Source organism: Gossypium raimondii, chromosome 5 (genome assembly GCF_025698545.1).
Source record: "Gossypium raimondii isolate GPD5lz chromosome 5, ASM2569854v1, whole genome shotgun sequence".
Taxonomy (NCBI): domain Eukaryota; kingdom Viridiplantae; phylum Streptophyta; class Magnoliopsida; order Malvales; family Malvaceae; genus Gossypium; species Gossypium raimondii.
The window spans coordinates 39,926,422-39,947,035 of record NC_068569.1 but is presented as its reverse complement, the minus strand read 5'-3'; the positions used below and the strand labels follow the sequence as shown (position 1 = coordinate 39,947,035).

The 20,614-nt window shown below is 32.2% G+C and overlaps 1 protein-coding gene across 1 annotated transcript; it reads left to right on the top strand.

The window, feature by feature from the left end:
• Positions 1 to 651: 651 nt before the first annotated feature.
• Positions 652 to 5,928, top strand: LOC105766067 (probable indole-3-pyruvate monooxygenase YUCCA3). The gene is made up of 4 exons (XM_012585363.2): positions 652 to 698; positions 4,173 to 4,809; positions 4,896 to 5,267; positions 5,701 to 5,928. The coding sequence occupies exons 1-4, from the start codon at positions 652 to 654 to the stop codon at positions 5,926 to 5,928; spliced, it is 1,284 nt and encodes a 427-aa protein (XP_012440817.2).
• Positions 5,929 to 20,614: the final 14,686 nt, after the last annotated feature.

Here is a 20,614-nt window from a genome sequence, read left to right as displayed (position 1 = left end):
GGATGCAAATAGCTGATGTTAGATTTTTTGTTTTTGAAAAGTTCATTTGATGTTTTCTTTAAAATAGGCCTAATCATTACTCTATTAACAATATAGCAAGCGGTGTTTGTGGCTTCCGCCAAAAAATATTTTGGTAAATTGTTTTCATAAAGCATGGTTATAGCCATTTCTTCTAAAGTTCTATTTTTCGTCTCAACTCCATTTTGTTGAAGGGTTATAAGTGCTAAAAAATTATGGCTAATTCCATTTGAGTTGCAAAAATTTTCAAAATCAAGATTTTGAAATTCGGTTCCATGGTCACTTTTAACACTAGTGATAGAGTAACCCTTTTCATTTTCATTCATTTTTTAAAAAGTGATGAATTTTTCTAAAGCCCCAACTTTAATACTTAAGAGAAGAACCTAAGTAAACCTAGAATAGACATCAACAAGCACAAAAGCATATTGTTTTCCACCCAAGCTAGTTTTCCTAATAGGATCAAATAAGTCTATGTGAATTAGTTGAAGAAATCTACTAGTTGATACATCATTAATAGGTTTAAATGAGACTATTCTATGTTTACCCTTAACACATGCATCACAAACTTTATCTAAGTCAAATTCAATTTTGGGCAAACCTATAACTAAGTCAATTTTGGCTAATTTGTACAAAATGCTCATGCTAGCATGTCCTAGTTTTCTACCCAACAATAAAGAATTATTTTCATTTTTAGCAACAAGGCATAGGAATGAATAATACAAATCATCTAAATGCACCATATAAGTATTCCCTATCCTATGTCCTACAAGCATAAACTTCTTAGACACAATGTTAATTACTTTACATCCATTAGACTCAAAAATGACATTAAGACATTTTTCACATAATTGAATAATACTTAGAAGATTATGCTTAAGACCATTGACATACAAAACATTTTCTATAAGAATTGAAGAGTTTTTACCAATAGAGCCAATTCCTTCTATTTGTCCTTTGGAGTTGTCACCAAATGTAACTCCTCCTCGACTTTTTGGCTTAAATTTGATAAAGTGGCTCTTGTCACGGGTCATGTGCCTTGAGCATCTATTATCAAGGTACCATGAGTTTTTCCTTGAATTGCCTACCTTGAAGCAATGATCCTCTTCCTACAAACATAGAATTAAACTTTGATTTTTGGTACCCAAATTCTTTAAGGTCCCATAAGCATTAGTTCCTATGATTTTAGTCCCTTTAAGATTCCATTTTGAAAGAATGTCCTTATCTTGAGTAGTTATGAGTCCTTTAGGGGCCCATACGCTTTTCATAAATTTTCCTTTATAAAAACTTGGGGGACCTCTATGTTTATAGAAATGAAAATTAGTTTTAACAAAGTTTTATTTTGAGATTTCTCCTCTTAGAAATATTTTTTGTAAAACTTTGTTAGAGAGAGTTTTTTTCACTCTTAAGCAACTCAAGTTACTTTTGATGATCACCATGAACCTTTGAAAGTAAATTATGCAAGTCTTGGTTCTTTTTCTCAAAATAATTTATAATTGTTTGTATATCATGAATTTTACTTTCGAGTTCATGATTGGCCTTGGAGAGTGAATTATTTTCATCTTTTAATTTTGAAATAGTTTTCTTATATTTTGAAACCATAGTTTCAAACTTCAAGCCTAGTTCATCATAGGCATCTTGTAACTCATCAAATGAATAGGGAATTGAAATAGATGAGTTGGAAGTTACCTTAGGATCATCAACGGACGTAAGACAAAGGTTGGCTACTTCTTGATCTTCATTGTTGGATGAATCCTCATCACTCCAACTAGCAACATGAACCTTAAAATTGTGTTTGCTTGACCCATTTTTCTTCCATTAGGGACAATCGAACTTGATGTCTTTCGGCTTCTTGCATTCATAGCATATGATAGGGTCCTTTTCCTTGGTAGATTCAGCCTTGAGTCCTTTATCTTTTTGGAATTTTATCTCTTTATTGGGCCTCATAAACTTCTTAAATCTTCTAGCAAACATGGTCATCTCTTTGTCTTCATCCACCTTTTTACTTGATTCACTATCTTTATTTTTGGTGGATTTAAAAGCAATATCAACCTTTTTCTTCTCAATTTTGGCTTATTCAACCCTTTTATTGAGCTTCATCTTTTGTGTAAGCAAAGAACCGATTAGCTCATCCATAGCCAACGTTTCTAATTTTTTTCTTTTTCAATTGCAGTCACATTGGCTTCCCACGATTTAGACAAGCTTCGAAGCGTATTCTTTACCACCTCTTTATTTGGATATGTCTTCCCAAAAGACTCCAATCCATTGATGATGATAGTAAACTTATTGGACATTGCCTTGATATCTTTTTCGGGCTTAATTTTGAAAGTTCATAACTGAAAGTAATAATGTCAACCTTAGACTTCTTTACTTGGCTAGTACCTTCATGTGTGACTTCGAGCTTATCTCATATCTCCTTAGCATTAGACCAAGATGAAACTCTACTATATTCTTCCTAACCAAGTGCTTAAAATAGAGTGTGCATAGTCTTGGCATTCAACTGAATACTTCTTCTACCTTCCTCATTCAACTCTTTCTTGCTCTTTGGAATAAGGAGCTCTCTTTGCTTGAGAGGTATGGATGGACCGTCCATGATGATGTCTCATACGGGACGATCATTCACTTGTATGAATAACATCATTCTTGTCTTCAGATAGAAGTAGTTGGCATTGTTGAAGTAAGGAGGCTTAGAGATGGATTGTAATTCTCTAAGAAAAACTGAATCGAATGTAGACGTAATCTCTTGTGGATTGATTGGCTGAATGTTAAGCTACCTCAAGGATATCTTCTTTGGCTGTTAAAACCATCTAAAAGAGACTAGCTCTGACACCAATTGTTAGCTCAAATAATCAAACTGAAATTGCCAAGAGGGGTGAATTGGTTTTTAAAAAATTTGTGAAAGCTAGAGAGAAAGGAGTCAAAACCATCTCAACAAGAATTTAAAGTGGTTCGACCCCAATTGCCCACTCCACTACCTTAACTTTCCACAGCTAAGAATTTTTCCAAATTCACTAATTCGATAACCTTTGAAGACAATGTTTAACCTTACAAACTCCCATAAGGTTTCTACTCAAACCTTATGACACAAATCCTCTCAAAGAGATACAAAGAAGCAAACAAAGAAATAATCCTTACAAGATCAATGTGCTTGCAAATTAGGCTCAATTACAATGAAAAACATTTGAGCAAATACAATGAGAATAAAGCTCACAAGTATGTGAAAGAAAAGTATAGAAATATTTGGCACAAAGGTTGTTTGATAGATCTTTTTGATTGAATATGTTTTCTTAGTTTTTGTAGGATCTTTGGAAGCTGATATTTATACCCCCTAATTAATTTCCAGCCATTGTAGTTGTTGGAGATATGAATAGAGTTATTAGGGATGTGAAAATCAATGGATTTAATTCACTTGCAATAGCAAGTATCGATACTTACCATATAAAAAGGTATCGATAATTTTTGCATTAAATGGAAAATTCAGTTACTGTTGGAGTTGAAATATCGATACCAGACAAATTTTATTGATACCATATGAAAAGTATCGATCCACTTGTTATAAAAACAATTTGTCAAGTTGAAAGAATTCTTACTTGATTAAAATTATTTTAATTTGATTATAAAGTTGATTCAAAAATTTTCTAAGAGTTCAAAGTAAGGATTCAAAATTTTATCTCTTAAACTTCATTGGAAAAATCATTTTGTTAATTTTGTTCAATTTTAACTTTTATTCAAAAACATTTTAATTTGTTATATCAAAACATATAATCAAATAAAATTTAGTTTTACATATTGATATAAACTCCACAAAACCCTTAAATAAGTATAATAAAATGTTTCCTTAATGTATAGTTGACATAAAATATAAGAGTCGGAGATTATTGGTGCATGATATCAAAACTAATAAAATAATAATAATTATCATAGAAGGTGCTTATCATTGAAGAACTGACCTCCAAAAAGAATCATTTCAAAATCACATGCTATCTCATGGCCATTGGCACCATTGCCCAACACCCTCTGTATTTAAATCCTTCACCTCCCCCTCCCCTACACATCATTTCAAACACAACAATCCATTTTATTTTCTTCTCCATCTTAATCACCACTTTCAAAACCTGTCTCTCCCAACTCCTGTTTTCCATTTGTTTTAATATACATATGTTTTCTCGACGGTGCATATGGGTGAATGGACCAGTGATAGTTGGGGCTGGTCCCTCAGGTCTGGCCGTTGGTGCAGGCCTTAAAAACCAAGGTGTGCCCTTCATAATCCTTGAACGAGCCGACTGCATTGCTTCACTTTGGCAGAAACGGACTTATGATCGGCTTAAGCTTCATCTTCCTAAGCAATATTGCCAGTTACCCTACTTCCCATTCCCAGATGATTTCCCCGAGTACCCTACTAAACACCAGTTCATAAAATATCTTGAATCATATGCAAAACACTTTGATATAAACCCAAATTTCAATGAGACAGTGCAGTCGGCTAAGTACGATGAAACTTTCGGTTTATGGCGAGTCAAAACCATCTCAACAGGCGGTCCGATTCCGGTGGAAGTCGAATATATTTGCCGGTGGCTTGCAGTAGCCACAGGAGAGAATGCGGAGAAAGTAGTTCCGGAATTCGAAGGCTTGGAAGATTTTGGTGGCCATGTTACACATGCTTGCGACTACAAATCTGGTAAAAGTTATTTTGGAGAGCGTGTTCTAGTAGTTGGATGTGGGAATTCAGGCATGGAAGTTTCTCTGGACCTCTGCAACCACAATGCGAATCCATCGATGGTTGTTCGAAGCTCGGTAAGCGAACATAAGGTTCTGCTATGAATATAAAGGAATGATATTTCAAAATATAATTAACCATGTTGCTTTGATTTGATCAACAGGTCCATGTGTTGCCGAGGGAAGTTTTTGGTTCATCAACTTTTGAATTTGCCGTCTCATTGATGAAATGGCTACCCCTTTGGCTTGTTGACAAGATACTGATCATTTTAGCCTATCTAATACTTGGAAATATTGAAAAATATGGTCTGAAAAGGCCTTGTTTGGGACCTCTAGAGCTCAAAAACACTGCAGGGAAGACACCAGTATTGGACATTGGTGCATTGCAGAAGATTAAATCTGGGAAAATCAAGATTGTCCCAGGGATCAAAAAGTTCTCAAGGGGAAAAGTTGAGCTTGTCAGTGGCCACACTCTTGATATTGACTCTGTTATCCTTGCAACTGGCTATCGAAGCAATGTTCCTTCATGGCTTAAGGTGAAGCAGCTTCCCCTTGTCCCATTGACTTTGTTTTTATTCTATTTTCTTCTGTTCTGTGATTCATGTGACAGTTGACAGTTATGGAAGTCTTTGACTCCATTTTTAGATTCTCCCCTCCATTTTTTATATATTTTTTATACTCAACTGATTAAGACATATGCATTCACATGTTTTTTTTCTTCAGAAATTTCAGTTTTGTCTCTCATGGTTTGTTTTTATCTTAATTCAAAGATCAAACTTCTTTTATTATCTATTTGTATTTTTCTTCCATGATTGAAAAATATATATATTTAAGTTGACCTTTCTTTTCCTCCTATATATTATTTATCATAATTCATTGCACTAGCACTCATTATATAGAATATTTAAATTCAAACTTATAAAGGATGGATGGATGAAATAAGTGTAATATTATGTACTTGGAATGCAGGAAAATGAATTATTTTCAAATGATGGGGTACCAAAGAATCCATTCCCTAATGGGTGGAAAAGCAAGGGAGGGCTATATGCAGTTGGATTCACAAGGAGAGGTCTTTCAGGTGCATCTTTGGATGCCATTAGTGTAGCACTTGACATTGCCAAAACCTGGAAAGATGAAACTAAGCAGAAGAAAAAATCTGTTGCTGCAAGGCATAGGAGGTGCATTTCACACTTCTGAAATACTAGAAATTTTCTTCTCTTTTATTAAAAAAAAAATCTGTTTTTTGTTTTCAGTAGCCCTCTCCTGAAGAAGAAAGCAAAGAAAAAAAAAATCAGATTTATGAATTCAAAAGGAAGATGAGGCTAATTTATTTATTGATTGATTTATTTTTGATATGGTTCCACTTCTTTAAGAAACTTTGTAGCACAATACCAATAATTGAAATGTGAAAAAATTCATTTCATCTTACTTCTCTTTCGCTATCTCTTCTGGTTTAATGTGAAATTAATTATTATTTAGTTTTTTTAATAACTACAAAGAGATCTGAACTTTTGTTTTGGGGTATCAACAAAGAAAAGCTTCAGCTATTGCTTCAAGGAAATGCTGACTAATAAATTAATTATTTAGTACTAAATGATGGGCACTCAAGATTTTGGTCCCCTTAGGACCTCTTGGATATGCTAGACCCTGCGTCCATTATACCTTGCAACACAAACTGGCCCGAGTTTATTTATGCTAAAAGTGAAGAAAGAAATTCAATGTTTCTACAATCGGATAAATATTTTTCTTTCAAGTTAATCCCTAGATTTGGTAGTTATTCTCATATTAGGGTTTGAACTTTTCTTAATTCAATTTAATTTTGAACTTGACAATTGTTCCACATTGGAGTTTAATTTTTTGTCTAATTGTTTTTCAAAAAATATCATGGACTAACTTGAATAAAAAATTCAAACCCTAATATGAGAACAATTACTAAATTCAAAGACTAACTTAGAAAAGAAATTGAAGCCCTAAAATAAGAATAATTATCCAGTTTAAAGATTATCTTGGATAAAGAAAAATTCAAAACCAATGTGAAAATGTCAATATAAATTTATCTTCACAAGATAAATTGGAAAATATATAAATAAATAAAAATTAAAATATGCAATATAAATGTTAATATAAATTTTATCTTCACAAGATAAATTCGGAAATATATAAATTTTGAAAAATTAAAATGTGCAAGATATATGCTAATATAAACTTTATCTTCATAAATTTTCAAATTTAATTATAGAATTATTCATTAAAAATAATTACATTATTTCTGGTAGAAATCATATTTTAATTCAAAAGATTTGTTTTTAAAAAGTTCGAATAGAATTCATTGAGTTTTAGTTCGATTCAGATCAACATTGTTACTAATGCAGGAGGACGTGGGTTCGAGTGGGTTGAAGCGCATTACCCTCTTATTTAAGAGTTGGGAAGGATTATGACATTGTATCAAAAAGAACAAATATGATAAGAATCTATCATATTTCGATTGTTAATACGATATATAAGGACCGCTACTACAAATAGTACTACACCCTTGATCATGAAATATCGATTGCTTGTTGAACCCTGTGAATTGCGTGAAAGTAGGATACTCCAAATTCGGGGGTCCAAGAGTTTTATAAAATGTTCTTGGTGGAAAAAAAATGTGAATGAAAGATCCTTCTGAATTGAATTGGGTCCATGAATCTAAGAAATAGTGAGAATTCTTGATCTCTCTCAATATCTCTCTCAACTCGAAAATCTAGGATTTGAATTGATGTCCTTTCATTGATTCCTCCTAAATTGCATTGATTTATCCTAAAGATTTCACTTCAATTGGAATTTGGTTATTCACCATGTACGAGGATCCCCGCTAAGCATCCATGGCTGAATGGTTAAAGCGCCCAACTCATAATTGGTGAATTCCTAGGTTCAATTCCTACTAGATGCACGCCAATGGGACCCTCCAATAAATGTATTGGAATGGTGAATTAAATTTTTAACTGATATGCAATTATCATTTATACATTTTTTTTTATTTTGATATTCTACTATTATTATTTTTAATTTTAGTTTTTTTTTTATATTTTGAATTTATATGTAGTGAATGTGCAGCGATGGAAGAATCCAAAGAATTTACAGCCATGGAACAGAAACTTATACAAATGATGTTCTGTTTTAGAAGTTTTTACATAGAATAATTTGAAGGGTGCTATGGTTTCAAATATTTTGGAAGAATATATGAGAGTAGATGAAAGTTTTTTGGAGCAATGATGGTGAAAATCGGAGAGAAGGTGGAGAGTAGTTCTTTGCAGCGTGAAGATGGAAAGAAAATAAGGGTTTGAAAACCCTAAATAAATTGCATCTCTAAATAAACTTAAATTATTTTTAATATGTTTATGACTCAGTAATTCATTTGTTTATAATTAATACGATTGACTAAAAATATTTTGATAGTTTTAGTATTGATATTAACATATAATTTTTTAATATAAATTTCTAAAATTAATCTAAAGAGTTATATAATATTAAAAATACAATGTTCATGGGACTATTTTGGAGAATTTACACCATAGCAATTGTTCTTATGTATGGCAATCTATTGTTAATGATTGGAGTGAGGTGAAGCATAGTCTCATCTATTGGGACCGCCAGTACGCCCCGTGGCACAGTGGAAAAAAATTTTAGCGATCCACAGTCAAGGATCCATGTACGATGTAACACCCCAAACCCGGCCTAAACATTAGGGTCGAATCTGGTGATGTCACACTGTAACACCTCTTACTCGTATTCAACGCTGGAATAGGGTACGAGGCATTACCAGAATAAATACACTTATAGACATATTAAACCGAGTTATAAAATTTCATTCAAATTAAAAACTTTCAAATTATTATCTTCGAGTCGCTAATTAGGGTATACGAGGCCCAATACATACCCATTCATATGCTCAGTATATTCATTAAATCAATCCAATATTGAAGAATCCACTTTATGTCAGAATCAATATTAATAACAATCATAAATCTTTTCATGTTAATTTCATATATCACTTACCGAACTTCGAATGTTAATTTACAAATATGTAATTCACTAACACATTCTGGTATACACAATGTTTAATTGATGAAATCATTTAATTGAGCTAAATTTCATGTTCATTCCAAATTTTCTTCTAAATCCATAAATGCTTCCACTTACCATTTACCTAATCAATTTCTCGAACCAAGCTATCACACAACAATAAAACATCACCTCTGCTTCATGAATTCAATATTCGATTCTTATCACCATCAAATCTATGTCATTCGAATACTTAAAGTTTATTCAAGAATATATTATTGCGTTTCATATATCAAGCATATGTCAAAATTACAAATACGCAATCAATTCATTTGTCATTTATTTAACTAGCAAATTAACCTCAAAATTTATAACATTCCATTACTTAAGATATGCCATAAAACACTCCTTTAACATAAACTAGCACCATGGCCGAATTTTCATTATGCTATTTATTACCCTTTTTCCGAATCACATAGAAAAATATTACAAATATGTATATATTTGAATCCTATAATTATGCATCCACTTACCAACATGAGTTAATTCATGAGTCACTCATGACATCACTTCATGTCAAATATACCACACACATATGCTATGAAACTTTATTTTCTCTCATGAGCTTACCATGACCAGTAATGCACCAATATAAACATCACTCCTATTTCAACGTTTATCGATTATAATCAAGCATATAACCAATTATACACAATTCATTCATATACTTTATTGTCATCCTCCTCCTCTCCATCCCACATCCTTTATGTATATAACATGCTCAAATAGCATTATACATAATTTCACTATTCACTTAATTTAAATTCAAAGCTGTCTATTTGAGTCAGAGTCACTAAATAATTTTTATCCAGAGCTACAGAGCTCCAAATTAAGATCCATTAATTTTCCCTAAAACTAGACTCATATATCTTCTTACCATAAAATTTTAAGAATTTTTGACTTGTCCAATTAGTACAGTTTATTCTTTAAATTCACCCCTGTTTCACTACTCAACATCTTTGACCTCTCTTCACTAAAAATAAATTATCTCATTGTACAGAATTCGGATGATATTTTGTTTATTTCCTTTGAAAACATACTCATTAAGGATTCTAAGCATATAAATTATAACTCTTAATTATTTTTTACAACTTTTAATTATTTTTCAAATTTAGAATAGGGATTCCAAAATCAATCCGACTCTACCTCACTAAAATTCAAATATCTCAAAATATATAACTCTTTTGCGTGCTCTGTTTCTTTTATATCAAAATAGACTCATTAAGCTTTAATTTCATATTTTATTGACTCTCTACTTAAATTTTCACCATTTTGGTGATTTTTCAAAGTCACACAACTATTGCTGTCTAAACTGTTTTGTTGTAAAATGTATTCTTTTATAATTTCACTTTTTCACTATCTAAATTCCATTTAATTTTTCACATCTCATTCCAATAATTCATTTCAATTCATATACAATTCATTCAATTTATCACTATATTCAAAGCAATCCAATTTCTCATTTCCAATTTCAAGTCAATCTTCAATTCAATTCTACATATATATTCATCACTCAATTACACTTAGTCAATTTCCCAATGAACACTTTGGAATAATAACAGATACACGGTAGAATCAACACATAGCAACCACCTTATAAAAAATGATACCCGGTTCACATAGTAGCTTGCACATAGTACTACACATGTGACCATTTTCATTCAATACACGTAGTAGCCTGCACATGGTACTACACACGTGATCGAAGCTATCCGGTACGCATAGTAGCCTACACATAGTACTACACATGCGACCTATTATTCCGGTACACGTAGTAGCCTACACATAGTACTACACACGTGACCTAGCAACTTCACTCGTATCTCTTTCATTCTGAAGGTTCAACCGGGAATTTTCACTTTTTCTTTTACCAATCAATGTCAATTTCTCGTCTTTCTCGATTTATAATAACATCTTTAGCTTATATAACATTCACATTATTCAATCAAGTCCAAAAATACATTTTGAAAAATTACATTTTTGCCCCTAAAATTTTACAAAATTATGATTTAGCCCCTAGGCTCGGAAATTAAACTTTATTTCTTTTTCTTTTGTTTTATAACATGCTGAACATTTTTCTCTTCTATAGCAATATCAAATTCTTGCTCTAACATGCACTTATGAACAATAATAATTTTTACCGATTCTGTCGTTTCACTTGTTTTCACTGAAAATCATTTAGCAAAAATTGTTTAATACAATTTCAAGCTTCATATTCTACCATAAAATATCAAAATAAACACATTTCACCTATGGGTATTTTCCAAATATAAACCCTAGGTTAAATTATTGCTAGAATAAGCTAAATTAAGCTACCGGGACTTTAAAAACATAAAAAAAATTAAAAACGAGGCTTGGAATCACTTACTATAGCGCTTGGAAGCTTGAAAACCCTAACCATGGCTTCCCCCTTGCTATTTTCGTTCGTCATGGAGAAGATGGACAAATTTTTGGCTATTTTGGCCTTTTTAATTCTTTTAATTACTAAATGACCAAAATGCCCCAAACTTAAAAATATCCTATTTCACTTATCTATTGTCCATTTTTGTCCAACAAGTTAACCAATGGTCTAATTACCATTTAAGGACCTCCAATTTAAAAGTTCATAACAATTGGACACTTCTAACGTGTAGAACTCAACTTTTGTACTTTTTATAATTTAGTGCTTTTTGGCTAAATTGAGTGCCCAAACGTCAAAATTTTTGAACGAATTTTTTACAAAATCATTCCATAAAATTGTAGACCATAAAAATATAATAAAAAATAATTTTTTCCTTGTCGAACTTGTGGTCCCGAAACCACTGTTCCGACTAGGCCTAAAATCGGGCTGTTACATACGAGGAACGAATCAGGTTGAAATAGGGTTGAAAATATACGTTCTTTACTGAAAATGTTGAAAGGATGCTACTGGTTCAATGTCGATTCCAAACCACAATGAAAACATCCCGACCTCTACATAGTCCACCCCGTAAAAAGCTAACAACCACTTTCTCTTAAACTTTTCAGAGAGAATTAAAAACAGTTGCTAGACCTTTTAAATTATTAAGTTGGTAACATTAACACACTAAAGGATTATCATCCTTTTATCCTCTTTGATATCACATATTAAAAAGGAAAACCAAGATTATTCCTTATTAATAAAAAAGACAAATGAAAAGTTAGAAAAATGAATTATATTCTTTGCAAAAGAATATTAACTTCTATGTCTTTTATATTTTGATCGAAATTAATTAATATAAATGTTTATATTAATAAATTCAGTAATATATATATATATAATTAATATTTTGTATGAATCAAATTCATATATTAATTATATTCTTTCCAAAAGAATATTAATCTCCATGTCTTTTATATTTTGACCGAAATTAATTATTATAACTGTTTACATTAATTAATTCCGTAAAATATATAAAATTAATATTTTGTATGAATCAAATTCATAATTAATTATATTATTTCCAAAAGAATATTAATTTCCATGCCTTTTATATTTTGATCGAAATTAATTAATATAACTGTTTATATTAATTAATTCAGTAATATATATATAATTAATATTTTATATGAATAAAATTTATATATTAATTGTATTCTTTCCAAAAGAATATTAATTTTCATGTTTTTATATTTTGACGAATTTAATTAATATAAATGTTTATATTAATTAATTCGGTAAAATATATACAATTAATATTTTGTATGAATCAAATTCATATATTAATTATATCTATGTTCTCTATTTGTGTACAACAAGTTTGTACATATAATGTGTTTAATATTTAACAATCAAATTAAAATAATTCAACAATAAAATGTGACAACTAAATACAAATACCAAATGTATTTGGATTCTGTTCATTTCAACTATAGGGTGTGACCCTCTAGGATCTTGTAACGTTGGTAGTAATACTAGAACGTTTCTAACATTACAAGCAATGAGTGACATCTAACAATGTATCATTGCCACCCAAGTTAGAAGAAGTTGTGATTCGACATAACCTTTATGTGATAATCTTTTCATGTATTATATCATTTTATCCTTAATATCTATATTGCACACAAGTAATGAAATAGTCACACTTCTATAGTCTGATATCATATTTCTTGATTTTCTAAGCAAACTACAATAAACAAATAAGTGTGATATCTCATAACAACTTATTCAAGCATGGGCATGCATTTCTAGTCTCACTCCATTAAGAGGCCTAAGATATTGCTCCCATTATGTAAGAGGGATAAACCCTATCTTGATCAACCATATCCAACTACATGGATTGTGGTATCTCCAACATCAGTCTTTATAGTACAACCTGTTACAGTAGATGTTTTAACTATATCAAAATATATGATTCACGGAGTTGGGAAAATGATGATCTCAAGTCTGAGGATCATATACATAGTTATCACTATGAGTAATATTGTGACTATTACATAATAATTCAAGAAACAAACTCATAGCGGATCAGTCCAATATGTTGTTCTCTAACACATAGTCATGTATTGATTTTGAAATCCCTATGTCAATGTCAATTCTTTGTCATCAATCAACTACACATTAGTCTCAATGCATTATTGTTGTTCAAGCCCACAATAATACTTGACTAAGGAACCTTTTAAGAATAATCATATTTTCTTAGGACTTTTTTACAATTTAGTTTATTTATATACACAGAAAAAGAAACTGAAATAATATTTGCAATGCCTTATATTAATAAATAATATAAAACGAGTATGTGATTACAATCATCCCACTAGCACTAAGACCAATCAATCATACATCTAATACCGAGTGACTTAGTGTGACAATCATGCTTCACTATTTGTCAGTGGATCAACGATGTTGTCATTTGTTGGTACTCTAGCACGCTACTAACACCCTAGATAAGTCACTCGAGACTCGTATGAAATTGGAGAGGAAGTTGACCTCACAGAAACAAAGTTTCATTAACAATTTTGGCAAAAAGTTCCTAAAACAAGCTGCTTACAAAGTACTTATAGCCTAGGAAGAGCCTAGCTGAATAGTCACAATTGCTCAGCTTAAATGAGCTAATAATGAGCTGAAATAGACTTAATTACTAAGTATAAGCCTTTGAAATCTTCTAAGCCTAGGGAACGACATTGGACAACAACTTAATGTCCTAATTCAGCTCAATAAATGAGTTGATTTCCTAGGCTGGAAGAGTTCAACGTTTTGAACAGCCAATGACTTCAATTAATTTCATTAAATCAGCCTTGGGCAGCTGAATGAGCAGCAGCAGAATTTAGTGTCATTTTGGGCACACAAACAACCCTTGAGTGTGAACATGTATAACCGAATGGACACAGATGTAAATGGCATCTTCCAACAAATGTGAATGCTTTCATGGCTGGTTGGAGAGTGGACGGTCAGCTTGGGAATAGAGGCAGCTATCTCTTTGGCTAAAAGGTAACTTAGGAAACACCAATCATCAGCACACTTAGCATTAATCATCATCCATGCATTCATGCCGTCCATTGTATGTACCTGGAACAATTAAATTCAGAAAATTAAATCATGTTAAGGCACATTTAAATCAGCAGCAGCAAGACACATTAAACCTGCACATTAATTCGGCTGGAACTTAAGCAAATTAAAATGATGTAATAAGCTAAGACAAATTAATGGCATGTATTAACTAAGACATATTAAATGCACGCATTGAAATAAAACATATTTAACACATAATTAAAATGTCCAGATTTTGACACATTAAAATGCTGTAGCTAGTTAACATGTATTAAAATTAACACAAAATTAATTAAGTTCAAATTAAACATATTAATAAGTTGAAATTAAATTAACTAACTTAATTAAACAACTAAATTTATTCCAACAACTTAAAATGCATGAAATTAAATAAAAGAGAATCAAGCCCAATGAGCTAGCATTTAGTCGAATTGAGCTCCATTGAGCTGGAACGAGCTCGATCAACTAGCAAAAGATTGTAAATGACGGTTGATGAGCTGAACCAAGGGCGTTCCCGAGGCGTGCTCGTATCATCCCCTCTCTCTTTGAAGTGATTTGTCCTCAAATCGGGCCACTTGCTTGCGACAGAACGTTCATTGGTACAAGGTCCTTAGTTGTCGCATTTGACATAACTGCTCCCAATGACCTGAATATCACTCACAACTTGAAAAGACGATAGATTAGTCACATGCCCTCCCTCTTTAGGGTTGAACCATTTCAAAGTGTCATCTACACGATGAAGAAAAGGATTAAGGACACGATGCATTAAAAACTTACAAATGCTTTCCAAATTCTCAATCCAAACTTGAGCAAATAAACCATTTCCGAGTTCAGGGTATAAATGGGTCTTACCTTTTCAAAATGGATCTCCATGATCGGCTGTAAAAAGTACAAAGGAATCGATCTCAAGTTGCATCCAAAAAACATGAAAAATTCATTCAATCGGTTATGCATCCAAAGCCTTATTCGGTCAAAACATGCATACTTCATATTATCAAACAGTTCTGATATGCCATCATTACAATCAAATGAATTAACCATTTTACATGTCGTCGTTTTATCACACAATTGCATCAAAGTTAAATTAGACATGCATGTTTTCAAATAGACATATGTTTCGAATCTCATCAGGACATCCTTGTTCAAGCAAATTAATTTCTCACAACAATTCAACGAACAAACATTTCCATCACGGTAAGGTAAATGAAAAGATTCATTTGATTCATGATCTTGCACAATTAAACCTTGCAATGGACGATTTCCTATTGGCTCACCAACAAATTCATCAACATCACGTTTTTTGAAAATGAGAGTCTCATTGCCATCATTTAAAACAAATATATTATCATCAATCAAAGAATGGAAATTATCGAAAACAAAATACAGTACCTTTTCAAAATTCAAGTCATGAGAAAAGTCATCAATACGAGTTGAATGGAGTTGTTTAAGGAATAGAGAAATCTCACCTTGCTTACCATTAGAGGTGGAAAAATGAGGATCAGTTTTACCTTGTTCAATCAATGCAAACCTTCTCTCCTCGGAAATATAGTGAAGAACTAACTTTTTATTTCGATTAACATGAAATGATGAGGAAACACAAAGACAACTTGCACTTTTCAAAGTGTTGCATTCACAATAATGAAAGAGGATAATGTCACCATGGACGAGGGACATGCTGAAACATTATTCACATATTGAACGTATGAATCGATACCAGGTTCAAAAGCATAAGTTGATCTTACCTTTTCGAGATGAAACATGAATTTTATGTACAGCCACATAAAATGATCAAGGAACGATTTTAAATTGTAATCAAAATTGTCAAATTTTGTTTCCTTAGTCAAAGACCAAGCATCAAGCAAATTGTTCGTACAAAATTTAGGATGCTTGAATTTCCCACAAAACGAACCAAAATAGCAAAATCTAGGTTTGAACACATGATTTTAATTACTTATTCCAAATTATAGCAAAGGTTTCATTTTTGTCATTAAATCAAACATGTCGAACCAAGAAGATTTGTGCTTAAACAGAATCAAACAATCAAACTTCTTTACATTCATCAAAACAAAGTTGCACAAATTCAGGGATTTCTCACAAGGCAATAATTGATTCACAAAATCATCACAATCGGACAATTTAATCGCTTTTCGTGAAAACCCATTATCACACAAGATCATATTTTGTGTTTGCCTATCTAATCGAACAACATCAACAAATTTTTCAGCACAAAACAAATCAAGAGAACAACTCCTCATGCTTCCACTTAGAACGAATTTATCAACCACAAACAAAGAATAGCAATTAACCATATCATAATAAGGAGATCTTTTACAATCTAAGTCATCAAAAATTTTACTGACAACTTTCAATCATAATTGCTGTGGCTCGGTTGCTAAAGATTCCTTACCTTTAAGCACTTGTAGTTGGATTTCACCTTTAACCTTACCTTTGTTGGTCAACTGGAATCGCCTCTCATCAGGAAGGTATTGGAGTTGAAATTTATCAATTGGGTTTTTGGAAACTTGAAAAGAAGCAACACGAGGAAAACTCACATGTTGGTTAGTGGAAACATTCCTCACTTGTTCTTGTTCTCTTACATCTTTGTCACTTATTTCTTTTTCTAACTCATTTTCAAATCCTCTCTCTTTTACCATAACACTCGTTTCTTTCTTCAGTCTCACTCTCTTTTTAGTTTTCTTTTCTTGCTCACATGCTTTTTCAATCTCAATCTTTTTTTCCTTTCTTTCACTCTCTTTTTCTTTTTCAATTTCTTTTTCTTTTTATTTCATTTTTCTTCTCTCAATTTCACCCCATATTCACTCCTTTTCCCTTATTAACATCTAGTGCCTCTCTTTTCTTTTTATTTCTTTTTCTCGCTTTCTTTTATTACAAGCTTAAGATAAAATCAAAGAATCAGAATGAGATGATTTCCGCCGGGTATGAATGGAATGATTTACATACAAATCACGTTCACCCCTTTGAATGGACTCCTTTGTGGATCAATACTTTGAGGCACTTGAAGTGGAATTTATTCGTTCTCGTTTGTCACCTTGAAAGGTTTCAAATTCGTAAATCACCTCATTTCGTTTCAAATTCCTTGATGAATAAGAGTCACGATAAGAATTTCTTCTCGAACATTCTTTGGATGTTTGTTTCCTTAGCACTTTCATTTTTGCCCTTTCACATGGATTAGTTTACTCTCGTTAGGTTCTAGCTCGATGATCTAGCTTTCCTCAAATTGGCTCAATTTTTCGGTCAAGCATGGACTCCATCTCTTTCAAAAAATATTGAAATTCAAATGCTGAATACTCTTCTAGAGACATGATTAACTTATGTAAAGTAAAATTGATGAAAACACAACAGAAAGTAAATTCCTCGCCACAAAACCTCACGTTTCACTCACAAGAAAAATTTGATGGCACTCACACTCATGTTTGCACTCGTTAAATGGCTTTTTCTACACTCGAATGCTCTCTCAACACTCGTGCCTTTTACCGCTCACTCTTTCTCTCATAACTTCATATTTTGTCTCGTTAGACCTATATTACGGCTTTGGGGTCGGTTTCAAAGGGGTTACAAGGGTTGTAACATAAAAAGGTGAGAGGTTGGCTGATCAAAGAAAATTTTGGTTTCTGGTTTCAAGTGTGGCGTTGGGGTAGAAAGTGATGGCAAACGATAGAAATTTTCAAATTTGCTGGATCGGGAGTACAAGAATGAATGTATAACTTCCAACACTTCTTTTTTTTCTAATAATAACTTGTTGAATACAATATGAATTGCTTGAATACAAAATAATAATTTTTTTGAATATTTTTCAAATTTTTTTAATTACTTACTCCGAGACTACGTCGAACGTAGGTACTCCTCATTTTAATAGCTTTGATACCAAATGATGTGAACTAGCTCGGTGATGTTGAGTCGAGTCACCTAAGTTGCCTGATCATCTCGAGAAAGTATTGTTCATTTTTTAAGATATTTGTAGATTTGGCTAAGTCTATGATATACGATGGAATAAGGCTCAAAATAGATATAGAATGATAAGGTACAGACGGCTATCAAAAATGAAAATAGGGATGATAAGTGGATGGCTCGGTTTAACAAACAAGATAGTGAGATAGAAATAGTAAATGGAAATGGAAACAAGTGCACTTAAACGTCAAGAACAATTCAACACTATAAGAGTGTCAACCCGATTCTTATATTCTTTAAGGTGGAAAGATGGTTCGGTAGAAGGTAGTTGAACGCCACTCCAAAGTCTGGTGATAAGTTCAGAAACAAGTTCGGGTTAATGCCACTAGCACACTAGATAAGTCACTCGAGACTCGTACGAAATTGGAGAGGAAGTTAACATCACAGAAATAAAGTTTCATTAACAATTTTTGAAAAAAGTTCCTAAAACAAGCTGATTACAAAGTATTTATAGCCTAGGAAGAGCCTAGCTGAATAGTCACAATTGCTCAGCTTAAATGAGCTAATAATGAGTTGAAATAGACTTAATTACTGAGTATAAGCCTTTGAAATCTTCTAAGCCTAGGAAATGACATTGGACAACAACTTAATGTCCTAATTCAGCTGAATAAATGAGTTGATTTCTTAGGCTAGAAGAGTTCAACGTTTTGAACAACCAATGACTTCAATTAACTTCATTAAATCAGCCTTGGGCAGCTGAATGAGCAGCAGCAAAATTTAGTGTCATTTTGGGCACAAAACAACCCTTGAGTGTGAACATGTATAACCAAATGGATACAAATGTGAATGGCATCTTCCAACAAATGTGAATGCTTTCATGGCTTGTTGGAGAGTGGACGGTCAGCTTGGGAATAGAGGCAACTATCTCTTTGGCTAAAAGGTCACTTAGGAAACACCAATTATCAACACACTTAGCATTAATCATCATCCATGCATTCATGTCGTCCATTGTATGTACCTGGAACAATTAAATTCAGAAAATTAAATCATGTTAAAGCACATTAAAATTAGTAGCAGCAAGACACATTAAACCTGCACATTAATTCGGCAGGAACTTAAGCAAATTAAAATCATGTAATAAGCTAAGACAAATTAATGACATGTATTAACTAAGACATATTAAATGCATTCATTAAAATAAAACATATTTAACACATAATTAAAATGTCTAGATTTTGACACATTAAAATGTCAGTAGCTAGTTAACATGTATTAAAATTAATACAAAATTAATAAGTTCAAATTAAACATATTAACAAGTTGAAATTAAATTAACTAACTTAATTAAACAACTAAATTTATTCCAGCAACTTAAAATGCATGAAATTAAATAAAGGAGAATCAGGCCCAATGAGCTAGCATCTAGCCGAATTGAGCTCCATTGAGCTGGAACGAGCTTGATCAGCTAGGAAAAGATTGTAAATGACGGTTGATGAGTTGAACCAAGGGCATTCTTGGGGTATGCTCGTATCACATCATGTATTGTAATACGAAATCCATATCTCTCAGGTACATGAGGTTCTTTTAAAGATCTTCGGAGTGGTTGTGTTTCGAAAACAATTGATTGTTCCCCAACAACTTGTGGAACCTATTGTTGTTCAATCTCTGGTTCAATGATCTGTTGTTATTCTCGAATTTCTCCAAGTTCTATTCTTTTACCACTTCTTTTTTCATAGACAAACTCTCTTTCAAGGAAGACTCCCATTCAAGCAACAAACACTTTGTTCTTAGTAGGATTGAAGAAATAATATCCTTTAGTTTCTTTAGGATATCCCACAAAGATGCACTTTTGATCTCTGGGTTCGAGTGTAGTAGATGTCTGACATTTAACATAAGCTTCACAACCCCAAATCTTCATGAAAGACATACTAGGACATTTCCCAATCCACATCTCATATGGTGTCTTTTGAATCAATTAGATGGAACATGATTTAGTATGAAAGTAGTTGTTTTAAGTGCATGTTCCCAGAAAGAGGTAGAAAGATCAAAACGAATCATCATTGATCGAACCATGTCTAGAAGTGTTAGATTTCTCCTTTCAGAAACTTCATTCCATTGTGGAGTACCAGGAGGTGTAAGTTGTGAGACAATCCCACATTCTTTCAAAAAACTCATCAAACTCTTAGCTTAAGTATTATCCTCCTCAATCTGATCAAAGTCCCTTAATTCTTTTACCTAGTTGGTTTTGTACTTCATTTTTAAATTCCTTGAACTTTTCAAGGGCTTCAGATTTATGGCGCATAAGATAAATATATCCATATCTGATGAAGTCATCAGTGAAAGTAATGAAGTATTGAAAACCTCATCTGGCTTGTGTGTTCATTG

What these genes read in the sequence shown, in the direction of transcription:
- LOC105766067 (XM_012585363.2), top strand. Translation starts at nt 652, where the DNA reads ATGCTCATGCTAGCATGTCCTAGTTTTCTACCCAACAATAAAGAATT. An exon ending in CGATGGTTGTTCGAAGCTCG is followed by an intron (nt 4,810 to 4,895) that starts GTAAGCGAACAT and finishes TTTGATCAACAG; the next exon opens with GTCCATGTGTTGCCGAGGGA. An exon ending in ATGTTCCTTCATGGCTTAAG is followed by an intron (nt 5,268 to 5,700) that starts GTGAAGCAGCTT and finishes CTTGGAATGCAG; the next exon opens with GAAAATGAATTATTTTCAAA.